Below are 11,331 nucleotides of genomic sequence, written 5' to 3'. Positions count from 1 at the left end.
AATAAAGTTACATATGTACAGCTACAGGCGATATTCATTAGAAATGTTAAATACCTTCACGATTAACTTGATGACATTTGACTGAAGCCTTGCAATTACAAATGCACGACTGGGATTCACTGTATTTAATAAACTAAGAGATTTACTCGTTGGATTTGGATGAAAACTAAGTACATGTCAAAGTGTTCACCGCACGTAACAAGCGTGAGATAGGCGAACTCGGTTAGACGCCGTGACATCCGATGAAAGTGATAGTTTCGTACGAAAAACCATCACACATTCTCGAAATACATGCTTCTTGCTCACAACCGATTAACCCGACCACACAAACAACAAGTGTTGTGTTCAACGTTTGTCCCCTTTGGAGTTCTCAACAGCTGTCGAGTGTAAATACAAACGTTCTCTTCGTTCGTATCCTTGTCTTCGTTTTTTGCCCGAAATGCAATAATACAAAGATGAAGAAGAGATGACGTAATCTTACGCACAGTTATTGCAGTATTTATTTGATATATTGCATGATATTTCATTTTTGTTTGCGTTACCCCAGACAACGCTCCGACAACCTGAGGTTGTCCTGAGGATGACCTACACCGTACGAAAGTATGACCTGAGGAAGCCCTCAAATGAACCTCAAGTGGTCCTAAACCAGTCCGTTTGTCCGGCCTCAGATCGTCCTCAGGGCATCCAGAAAAGAGCACATTATGATGAGTCTAGTACTTTTTGAGGACGAAGCATACAAGACCTAGGCACTCATCAGACCTTACGAAAAGTTGCTCTAATTCTTCTTTTGGAGCGCTGAAATGACAACTGATCAATCAAAAGTGCCTGAACATGCACACTCTTTAAAGCACTGCCTGTGAGGTTTCAGTAACAATTTCTTCAAGTATAGCAATAAAAACAGCAATGCACAGAAAACATGTTTATTTTCAGGAATGAAACTTGGCAGTTTTCACTAGATGAGACTTCTTGCCCTGTGCCTTCAGAGGTCTTCATCCGATGGGCTTGACAACGCGACACTTTGAAGACATTCTGTAGTAATAGAAAGCAGCATATCTTGAAGCACAAGTGAATTTAGAGTATCAATAAGAATATTAAGACAATAACAGCATGCCAGATTTGAAAGCATAAAATGAAAATTATATTACCATAATGTGCAGGTACGAACTAGCCATTATATAATGGTGAAAATGATTTATATAGTTCATGCTTGCATACACATCAAAATTCGAGTAAGGCAAGAAAATTATTTAAACTATAACAGCAAAAGTATCATATGTTATGATAGCTTCAACAGCACAGATAATAAAACTCACCCTCATGGTGAGTGCGAGAAGTTCTTAAGCGCTGCTTCTGGAGCTTTTCCCCAGCATGCCGAAGCCACACTTTAATCACACACTCGATGTCATTTTTTTTTGTTTCCGGAAAATTTCGCCTCACGGCCTCTGAAAAAGTACAAAGTTCATAAAACAGGAATTACACAAACATAATACATTAATATAATGCTACATAGGTTGTTTGAAGAAGTACCTCTAGTCAGCATGATCGACATTTTGATAGGTGGGCACATCATCATTAAAGGTCCTTGCCATCCTTCCCCATGTTAATTTCAAGAGTACTGACATTGACACTATGTGTTGCATTACAAGAAGAACACCACGAAGAAGACATCATTGTAACTTTTTTGAAACCTAGCATGCAAAGAATGATGAGGCGCCTTTGACGAAAATACGTCCATGTATGAAAATGTTGACCAGCTTGTCTTAGGTACTTATTCCTGTTTAGAGATCCTCAGTGATCACTATGAGCTTCCATCTGTTAGTTTTCATCTGTACATAAGATTTCCACTACAGTTAAGAATGCCTAGTAGTGCTACCTGATAATAACTTCTGCAAGTAGTGAATGCTTGCGTATGTGTGCCATGCAAGTATACTAGTGTGCTTGAAGAAGCTGCAGGGTTTCTTACTGACAACAGATATTTCATGCTAAAAATTTTCCACGTTTAAGCACATAATTTTAATTAGCAAGCATCCTAAAAAATTTAATGCTTTCATGAAAAGATTGTTCTTTTGCTATTGACTTCAAATGAAAGATAATGTGGATAACAGACTTAGAAATGTCTGTACTCAAACACGGCTCTTGCAGCACATGGTGTTGTGAAACAAATTACTCACTGCAAATGACATCTGTGACACCTAGATCCACAAACTTCCTTTTGCCTTTTTGGCCTGCCCAGCTGAACTGCACAGCAACCTCAAGGCTTAGCAGAAGCTCCAGCATCCTCCTGGCTGCTGCCCCAAAAGTTGAGCCACCAAGGCCAGCAAGCTGCTGTATCTGTAAAGTTTTGAGGTCATTATTTTTTTTAGAAGAGTAGCTTAATGCAGTGACTAGAAAAAAAAATTATAGAAAAATATAATGAATGACGTACAAGCTTTAGCTTAATGTTGCCATCAGCAGCAAGTCTCCCCTCAAGACTTAGAAATTGGTCAATATCCTTGACCGGTGTCAAAACCACATCATCATTTGTCTCATCTTGAAGCCTCACTGTTGTGTTGAAAAGGTGCTGCTGCATGGCATCAACCTGTCGTCCCAGCTGCTCTAGCCTCATCAGGATAGTTTGCGAAATTCGCATGAGTTGACGCACGTATTCTGTAAAGACGTGTTCATGAAGTAATAGCGCTGAATTGCAACATATAAAATGGCAAAAGCTGAGATAACATTGAAAATGAGAAGTGCTACTAAACACAGCAAAACAAGCACACAGTTGTTTATGGCTTCTCTGCACATTATTGTCGGTTTTAGAAATTTGTGCCTACATGGCTTCAGTTATTTTGTTAGCATGCTCAGTGATGCCTTTTTAGGACCTGAATACGCATGCAGAGTTGACACTGAGATGAAGCACCTTCATTGCGTGCTGTGATTCAGTGTACCCATATATTTACAACCTAGTTTTCAACAAAAACTTGGAATAAGTTCAGAAAAATTGTTGAAAGTTAGGTTATTAAGTGAATTTGTGAAAAATAGAATAAGCAGAAACAGATACTTTAATGTTTTAAGCACTGAAACAATGTGTGACCAGACCATACATATAACAGTTGCCATAGTTTTTGCAGCAAAGTGATGCCACTATCACTTTCCCAACGAAAGCAAAAAAAAAATGTTTAAAATATAACTCTTCATTTATGGGGTAAAAGCGTGCTCATCGCCATCAAAGTGACACACAGTCCTCATTTCCACTGTGATCAAGAGGCATGTTCTCTACACTAAATAGGCGACAACAGTTGTTTATGAATTAAAAGTATTAATTGTGGCACCTTCGCTTCAATTTTTCTGAGACATCAGGTATTTACACTTGATAAAGCAACTACAGTTAGTACATTGTTCCGAAATTGCAAATAAGCAATTATGCTGCTTACGACTGGCACAGCTATAAGACAAAACGTTTTGCTTAGCACTTGCAAAGATTTTAATCTAAAGAGAAAAAAAACTGTATTCCCTAGACAATAAATACAAAGATTGTCTTCACCTCTGAAGTGGCACCCGGGTAAGAAAGCTTTAATGTTACTTACCAGGAGGTGAGCTTCTATTGCTAGAGGGGAAGCCTAATGAAGACCCATGGGTATTATTGTGTGCAGTCCCTACAGAAGCATAGATGAAGGTTTTAAGATGCACTTCTAAAAACTAGCTCTGAACATTTCATCGAAAGTATTCTTACATGAAGGGCCTTGCTGACTACTGTTATGTTGCTGCAACACTTGCCTTTCAAGGTTGTCTGCATGCTCTGTAAGTGACAGTTCCTACAAGTGACAGTTGCCATTGTTTTTGCTACAAAGTGATGCCACTGTCATTTCTGTCTACTGAAAAAAAAATATTTTTTTTTTGATTATGGGGTAAAAGCGTGCTCATTGCCATCGAAGTGACACGCAGTTTTCTCATTTCCACTGCGATCAAGAGGCATGTTCTGTACACCAAAAAGGTGATAACAGTTGTTTATGTATTAAAGCTTTAATTACTGGCACCTTAGCTTCAATTTTTCTGAGACAACAGGCATTTACACTTGATAAAGCAACTACATTTGGTACATTGTTCCGAAATTGCAAATAAGCACCCTATGTTGTTTACCACTGGTGCAGCTATCAGACGAAACGTGTTGCTTAGCACTTGCAAACCTTTATAACGTACAGGCAAAAACACTTTGTATTCCCCAAACAATGAATATAAAGGTAGTCTGCATCACAATAGGTGCCGATCTAAGGAAGCTCTAATGTTACTTACCAAAAGGTATGCTTCTAGTGCTAGGGGAATTGGAAGGTGTGTGTCTACTGGTAGGAGAATTCCTGATGACATTTTGCCCCTCATTATATCCTGCTCTCTGAGCAGGCATAGATGATGTTGAGGGAAAGCCTAAGCCAGGCTCGTGGCAATTATTGGGTGCAGTCCCTGCAGAAGCATAGATGAGCCTTTTAAGCTGCACAATTCTAAAAACAGCCCCTGAGCATTTTATCAAAAATACCGTCTTACATGAAGCCCCTTGCTGACTGCTGTAATGCTGCTGAAATGGTGGCCCTTCAAGATTGTCTGCATAAAAAAGAAAAGGGACAAGAATCAGAGTGATGGGACAGTTATTTTGGCCAGTTACGCGAAGCTCCCACCATCTTTCCATCAACACTTGCTGCAAAGCTTTAGTTGCAAAGTGATGCAAAGCTTTAGTTGTTCCAGAGTTTAGAAGGCTGGAACTACATTTACACTTGACACACCAACTACAGTTAGTAAGTTGCTCCAAAACTGAAAAGAAGCATCCATGCCATTTAGCTCTACCATAGCTTTAGACTAAACATATTGCTTAGCATATGGAAAACTTGGTGCCTAAAGTAAAATAACAACTTGCATACATAACACACAATAAATATGAAGGTAGACTTCACACGTAAAGTGACACCCATGGAAGGCAGCTTTTGTATCACTTACCCAGAGGTCTGCAGTTGTTGCTGTATGAACCTCTGTAAACATTTTGACCCTCAGGTGATGCCATTCTCGGTGAAGGGGCTCTTTGTGATGGCCTAATGCCTGCTGGTGAACTGGAGTCGAACGCAGGCACTTCACTGATATTGGATCTAGTCACTGCAGAAACATAAGTGAAGCTTTGAAATGTAATTCTACACATGCACTTTGAGCTGTTCATCAAACATAGTCTTACATAAAGCCCCTTCCTGGCCTGTGGTGCGATGCTGCTGCAGTGGTTGCCGCCCTGCCTTGTCTGCATACCCTGTTAGAAAACAGAGGCAAGAAAAAATCAGCGGGTAATGGGACAGTAGAATAGTCATGTGAAGATTAGACAAATTTTCCATTGTTTCTTCATGGCTCCTGAAAACCTGCAAACCTTGCATGAAATCAGCTCCGTCTACAACATAATCAAAGTTACAAATCTGTGCAGTGAGAATGATATAAAAAATGAATTTCAAGCGCTAGCATCACTCTGTCGTGGAATACTCAACACCAAGCAAAGGGCAAGTGTCCAAATTCGATACGACCCTGGGTATTTCTCTTCTCAGTTTTAATTTTTTGTGTCTATCAGTTACTTTTTCATGTCCATCAGGCCACTGATGGCCATGGCGACCCCACTCAATGCAAGAACGGGTGTTCAAGAGCTGCTCTAAAACTGATGTGCATGGTTTACGTACAATATCCCCTTTGGCAAAAACTCTTGGTTGGAAGCGAGTACTTAAATGCGTGCTGACATTCTCAGTTATCGCAGGTCAGAAGCATGTCATATGCTATTTGACATGACATTTTGGAAAGGAAAATGAAAAGTAAATAGAGGTTAACATGGAGTTATTAACCAGTTTGCCACCCTGCATAGGGGTGTAGAAAAAGGGGTTGTAAAGAGGAGAGATAAATAAAATAGCAAGAAAAAAAAACAGGATTTTATCCCAGAAGCATATCACCTTCATGTTCCAATGACCGTGGCTGGGTGGGCAGTGGCCGATTCTCTAAATTTCTTGGTCGCTTGTGTTTTCTCCCTAAGAAAGCAAGCCAGAATCAGCATTTCACAGCCCTAAAGCCAGATAACCCAGTGTTACTTTTGGCGGTAGATAACAGAAAACAGTGTGAGCAATTCCGTGGGGCTATCATTGTAAAATAGGCATTGCAGGATGTAAAAAGATTCAATACTATTAAAAAACATAAGTACAAGCAGTTCACTTTACGTAAAGTTCAAAAATGGTGTTATACGTCTTATCATTGAAGCTGGAGGTGATGGTGCCCCTTCATCATCTTCAGACTCATAGGATCTCTTATTTTTTTTTCTTCTGCCTTTCCCAAGTTCTGCCTCGCCGTCCAAGTTGGATCCATTTTCTACCCTTGGCAGATTTGCCCGTGCTTCGGCATATGTATCTGCAGAAAGAAGGGCAACAACTACTAATTAAATGATAAGCATGATCATTTCTCAGATCTGTCACACATAACAAGTAGAACTCCAATTCCTTTGCATAAGTCATTACCAAGCAGGTACTAAGAGTCACCCATGATATTAAAATGGATCATTTAAATTTTGCTGCAATGACAGCTGACATGCAAGTATTCACAAAATATGAGATACTTGATTTCGCATAATTGTTCTTTTTTTCCTGATATTCTCGAAGCTATCTTCTGATATTCTTCGAAGCCATCTTCTGATATCTTTTCCTGATATTCTCGAACCCATCTAAACTTTTAAGAAGTTACTTTGATCTAAAGTGGCAATTAGAGTTACAATGCTGAAATTGCAGTTTATTACATACCTTTTACTTCATTGCTGACCAAATCGCTGAAAAACGTGCAGTAAAACAGCATAAATAAGGAATAATTTACCAAATTCTCGGACAACAGTGCAAGGCACTTCTATCCAGTCAGCCCCTGGAGTCGCTTTCGCCTTCAACAAACTATGTACATATTTAGTTTGTCGAGGCCACAGGCAGCCGTCGCCTTTCAGCCAACTTTTGAGGATGATCCCAGATGTATCATCCTCTTCTGGGAAGAGAACGACAACGTATTGACCTTGCAAAAGAAAGAGAAGCCAAATTCAAATTCTGTATACATTCTGACACAGTTGTGAAAGTTTATTACATGTGCACTGTAGCATGCAAAAGAGGGAAAACAATGCTTTTCCTTTTCAAATACACTTTCAGGCATTTCTGTGAGATGTTCTTCAGAGGCCAATACCGCAGACTAGAAGGCTGAGACACTGAGTAAATTCCCAGTATGGAGGAAGGGCATGGCAGAGAATAAAAATCTTCACACTTGAGGAACTTCCTTCCAATTATGCATGGCTCACCGCACGGGAGATGAGCAAAATTGTCAATAACGACGATTGACCCATCACTTAGCCTACAGCACCCATTTCTCTTTTCAGCTCTAAGAATGACATTGCCAGGCAATGTTACTTTTTTAAACTCGGGGCCTCGGCATGGAGCAACAAGTGGCCCGTCAGCATGCTCTGCAGCAAATACGACATGGCTTTCAGTTTTCTTATGCCTCAGAGGACGGTGTGCCTGCTCAGCAAGCCTGTTGCAAAGTTGCTCCAAGGGAAGGTCTGGCTTTCTCAGCATTCTCTTTAACGAGGACATATGGTTTTCAAATGGGAAGGCACTCCATGAGTCCAAGGGGCCAAGGTGTGTAACATCATCTGCCAAATGACACAGGCCATGCACATTGTGTGAAACATGCTCTTTGCCATAAATGCTTATGAATGTCCGGATAAAAAACTTGAGCATGTTTCCGGCATACTCTATCTCACTTGCAGGTGCAGCTGGTGTGGAAAGAACAGAGATCCCCACATGTAAAGCTAAGAAGTTCTTGTACATGTGTGCAGGAATCAGTGATGACAAAACAACGGGTCCTCCATATAAAAGAAAAAAGCGAAACTCAGTCGCTTTCCACCGATCAAGTTCAGCAATGCTCCTCGGCTTTCGGCTAAAATCACATGGAACACACCGTGCAATTTGAGAATTTTTTTCCGACATCTCAAGACGCACTTTGCTTCCAAGTCTGGTCACTTTTGGGCCACGTACCCACAGTGTCAAGAGCTTGTTCATGACACCCAAGCACACAAGGTGCATGTAATCTAATGGTATATCTTTCACTAGGTCAAAAGGAAGTTCCTCAAGAATACTTTCGCCTGTGTGATGCTCCTCCTGGACTTTTAAGCGAAAGCTGTCATCTGTTCGCTTGCGAGCATTGACGTTTGGGAAGCACACCCTGCCCTCACAGTAGACACCTTTTACGTCACATTTGGTGCAGCTGTAATAGCCTGTGTGGCTTCTGACATATAATACAAATGCCTTTGCTGGTGCATCACATATGAGGGCATACAAGCTAACAGGAATTGCAGTTTCTCCAATGGTAATCCCTGTTGTGATAGCAGCATTTATGTCACAAACAAATGGTCGCAAAAAATCATTCGCGTTGTTGGGCTTGCTGCTTCCGAAAAAAACACCCACTATAAATGGTGCTTTGTCCTCCAAATTACTTATGCGTCCCAGTATGCACCAAAATTGGCCCCGTGAACTTTTTGAAACCGGCAGACCGTCAATGTTGAAGCTAAGCTTCAAAATTCTTGGTAGTTCTGCACAATCTTGCAGCACTCGCTGTAGGCCTGCACTGAGGCCGAAATGATGGTATTTCCCGCCGGCCAGCTGCAACACTTCCAGGCACTTCTTGGGCGTCTGTAACAATGCCCTTGCAGTTGAAGGGAGCGCGCTGAAGCATTCGTGGGACTGTAGTACTCTCAAGAGCGATGTAACTGAAGTGTGCGATGCGCGAGATTGTAAGGCCCACGCTTGCAGTCTCTCACGAAAGGCCAGCAAGCTGTCCACACTGCCGCGTTCACAAACTTGCTCTTCGTTACTCCCAGTCGGTGCCAATTCGAAAGAATCCCTCTGCCTCACCTGCGAGGTCGCCGAAGTCGAAGCCGCAGCGCTGCTGTCATGGAAGGCACGCCGTTCGAAGTCTGTGTGATCGTGAGGCACAGAAACACTGCAGCCGCTGGGGTAGCACGCGTCGCCAGAAATCAAAACGTGTCCTTGGGGCACATCCGTTTCTGGAACGATCGAGGAGTGTGCCGAAGGCCGTTCTCTGTCATGAACACAAAGGCGACGATGGCCGTCTTCGAGGTCGACCGCACAAGCCTCGGAGGGCAAGTCGCTCTCTCTTTCGGCGTTGCGGGAATCTCGGTCAACGTACCGCGTGTCATTTATGACATCGGCCTCACTGTCAATAAGCTGAAAACTAGCATTGACGCGCCGATTAATTTCACGCCGAAATTTGCGATCCGCGCTCTCAGCCATCTTGAACAGCACAGAGCACAGTAGAATGGTGGCTAGACCAAAGAACACCCACCACCAGAACACGTTGTTAGGCTAGTCAGTTGGTTTGTACATACATACATGAATAAGCAGTAAAGATATACAGCGCGAGGCTGAAAATCAACTGTCCTCTCTTTTTTTATTTATTTACCTTTGCGGCTTACAACTTCAATATGAAAATTTAACAGAAGACACTCACCTGGCATGCTTACGATTCTTTGAGGGCTTCTGCGAGAAGCTTCCTCTATGGCGAGAAGTGTTGTATTGGAATGTTGACTCGACCAATGACTCGACTTGACTTACTGCAGGCCCATAATGATGATGATGATAGTTGCGTCACTTTAAAATGGGTAAACAGTGTCGTAGACATCCAGATTTAAAAGCACCTTGACTGCGCATGGTGACCGCATTAAGGTACTGCTTTTTTTTTGTTAGCACCACCACAACTTCAGTCGCCCATTCGTTTTCCCACAGCGTTCTAGTTCCAATGCTGCTCTATTCACGATAACCTAGGCCAGCCCAGTCGTCAGCATGGTCAGTTGTCGTCTGCTCGATGGGACCGTGCGGCATTGCAACACTGGACACTCGAGAATAACGTGCTCGCTATTCACAGTTTTCACGCCTGCATTCATTTTGGAGCCGACACCGTTTATACTCGCACCAAACTTGGTCTGCCGCACGTGCGTTCATTGGGGAAACGGGTCAGACCACAGTCAGTGCGATATAATTCCGTATGCACGTCGGCGGTAGATCACGACCAACGAAAACGTGCAGGCAGAAAGTTTGGCCTACGATCACTTACAAAGTAAATAAATAAATAATAAATAAAAGAACACGTCTTTCTCGTGTTGGCTTGAAGTGCTTCCTCGTGTAACTATCTCATTTTAATGATCGAGAAGTACTTTACTATTATGACTCGAAAGTAGGCATACGAAATCCCGTGGACTTATTCGTTAACAGCCAGAAAATTAACCAAACACGAATTGCGAAAGCTGCATGCACCTACGAAACATGCATATCCTCAAAACGTCCTCGAGCAGACGATATCAGGACAATTCTTCGTCCTTAAAAAGGTCTCAAAGGGGCATTTTGGGGATAATCCTGCAAGTGTCGACTAGAGGACCAAATGAGGACGTCCTGAAACTGCCGAGGACGTTTGTACCATATGAGGACGACCTCAGGTCGTCGAGTGTTGTCTGGGACGTTATTGAACATTGTTCAAGTGACTTTGTAAACATTGAACTACGACTTATTGCCCGTTCCCCCCGAGTGGGTGTGTGTCATATTGTCTAAGGAACAAACACCTATGAAGGGAGAGCAAGACGAAGATGTAGGACAATTCGTTATTCTTCAAAAATGAAATACGCAAGTGCACTTTTTTTGTGTGTGTTTTTTCTCGTGCATATGGAGGAAGGGGTAACAAAATTAGGCGACGGGTATAATCGTAATTTTTTTATCCTAGTGTAAACAAAAAAAAGTTACAATTCACTCGTAAAGTTCGGTAGTCTGAAGAAGTCCATCACATCACTCCTAATACGGGCCATCTTCACCACAAAGCCGCCTTTGTAAAGATCTTCTTCTCCGTCGCCACTGCTCAAAAGGTTTTTGATGGTTGGCCGGATGCGATCCAGTTCGTATTTACCCCAAACGTTCCTGACGAACTGCGGGGTGATGTGTTGCTCGGGGGAATTTCCCGCGTCCAGCGAGAGAGGCAGCGTATTGTTTGGAATGTCGCCCGCCACTCTGTTGTATCTCTCGACGGCGTGCCTCACCCGATAAGCCTTATCATGCACAATCGGCTGTGACGCGGCTTCCCCGTTGGGGGCAGTCGCCGCGAATCGAGGCTCGATGCTGTCGGGGCAACTGTCACTCATCCGCGCCATGTTCTCGTCGAACGTTGGGTTTCCCGTCTTCAGCCGGCCCAGGGTTATGTGCGTCACGTACGACTTCTGGCTCGTGAAGACCACGTACAAGCTCCAACCCGTTCCGTCCA

General features: G+C 42.6%; 1 protein-coding gene across 4 annotated transcripts; it reads right to left on the bottom strand.

Annotated features, from left to right (window-relative positions):
- Window positions 1-904: 904 nt before the first annotated feature.
- LOC119187705 (uncharacterized) lies at window positions 905-9,684 on the bottom strand. 4 transcript variants are annotated; one of them, XM_075873563.1, is made up of 14 exons: window positions 9,538-9,684; window positions 6,847-7,032; window positions 6,229-6,390; window positions 5,943-6,017; window positions 5,195-5,263; window positions 4,966-5,118; window positions 4,519-4,575; window positions 4,273-4,437; window positions 3,713-3,778; window positions 3,567-3,635; window positions 2,426-2,646; window positions 2,172-2,331; window positions 1,314-1,442; window positions 905-1,029 (listed from the first exon to the last, which is right to left on the bottom strand). In XM_075873563.1, the coding sequence occupies exons 1-14, from the start codon at window positions 9,542-9,544 to the stop codon at window positions 980-982; spliced, it is 1,569 nt and encodes a 522-aa protein (XP_075729678.1). In that variant the 5' UTR covers window positions 9,545-9,684; the 3' UTR covers window positions 905-979. The 4 variants fall into 4 exon arrangements, with proteins under 4 accessions (XP_075729678.1, XP_075729679.1, XP_075729680.1 ...); XM_075873564.1 differs by lacking the exon at window positions 3,713-3,778; XM_075873565.1 differs by lacking the exons at window positions 3,567-3,635; window positions 3,713-3,778.
- Window positions 9,685-11,331: the final 1,647 nt, after the last annotated feature.

Source organism: Rhipicephalus microplus, chromosome 9 (genome assembly GCF_043290135.1).
Source record: "Rhipicephalus microplus isolate Deutch F79 chromosome 9, USDA_Rmic, whole genome shotgun sequence".
Taxonomy (NCBI): Eukaryota; Metazoa; Arthropoda; class Arachnida; order Ixodida; family Ixodidae; genus Rhipicephalus; species Rhipicephalus microplus.
This window is presented reverse-complemented; position numbering and strand designations above follow the sequence as displayed.

Coding starts and splice junctions, on each gene's coding strand:
- LOC119187705 (XM_075873563.1), bottom strand. Junction 6,391..6,846: donor CACTGTTGTCCGAGAATTTG/GTAAATTATTCC, acceptor TTCTTTCTGCAG/ATACATATGCCGAAGCACGG. Junction 2,647..3,566: donor CAATAGAAGCTCACCTCCTG/GTAAGTAACATT, acceptor ACGTCTTTACAG/AATACGTGCGTCAACTCATG.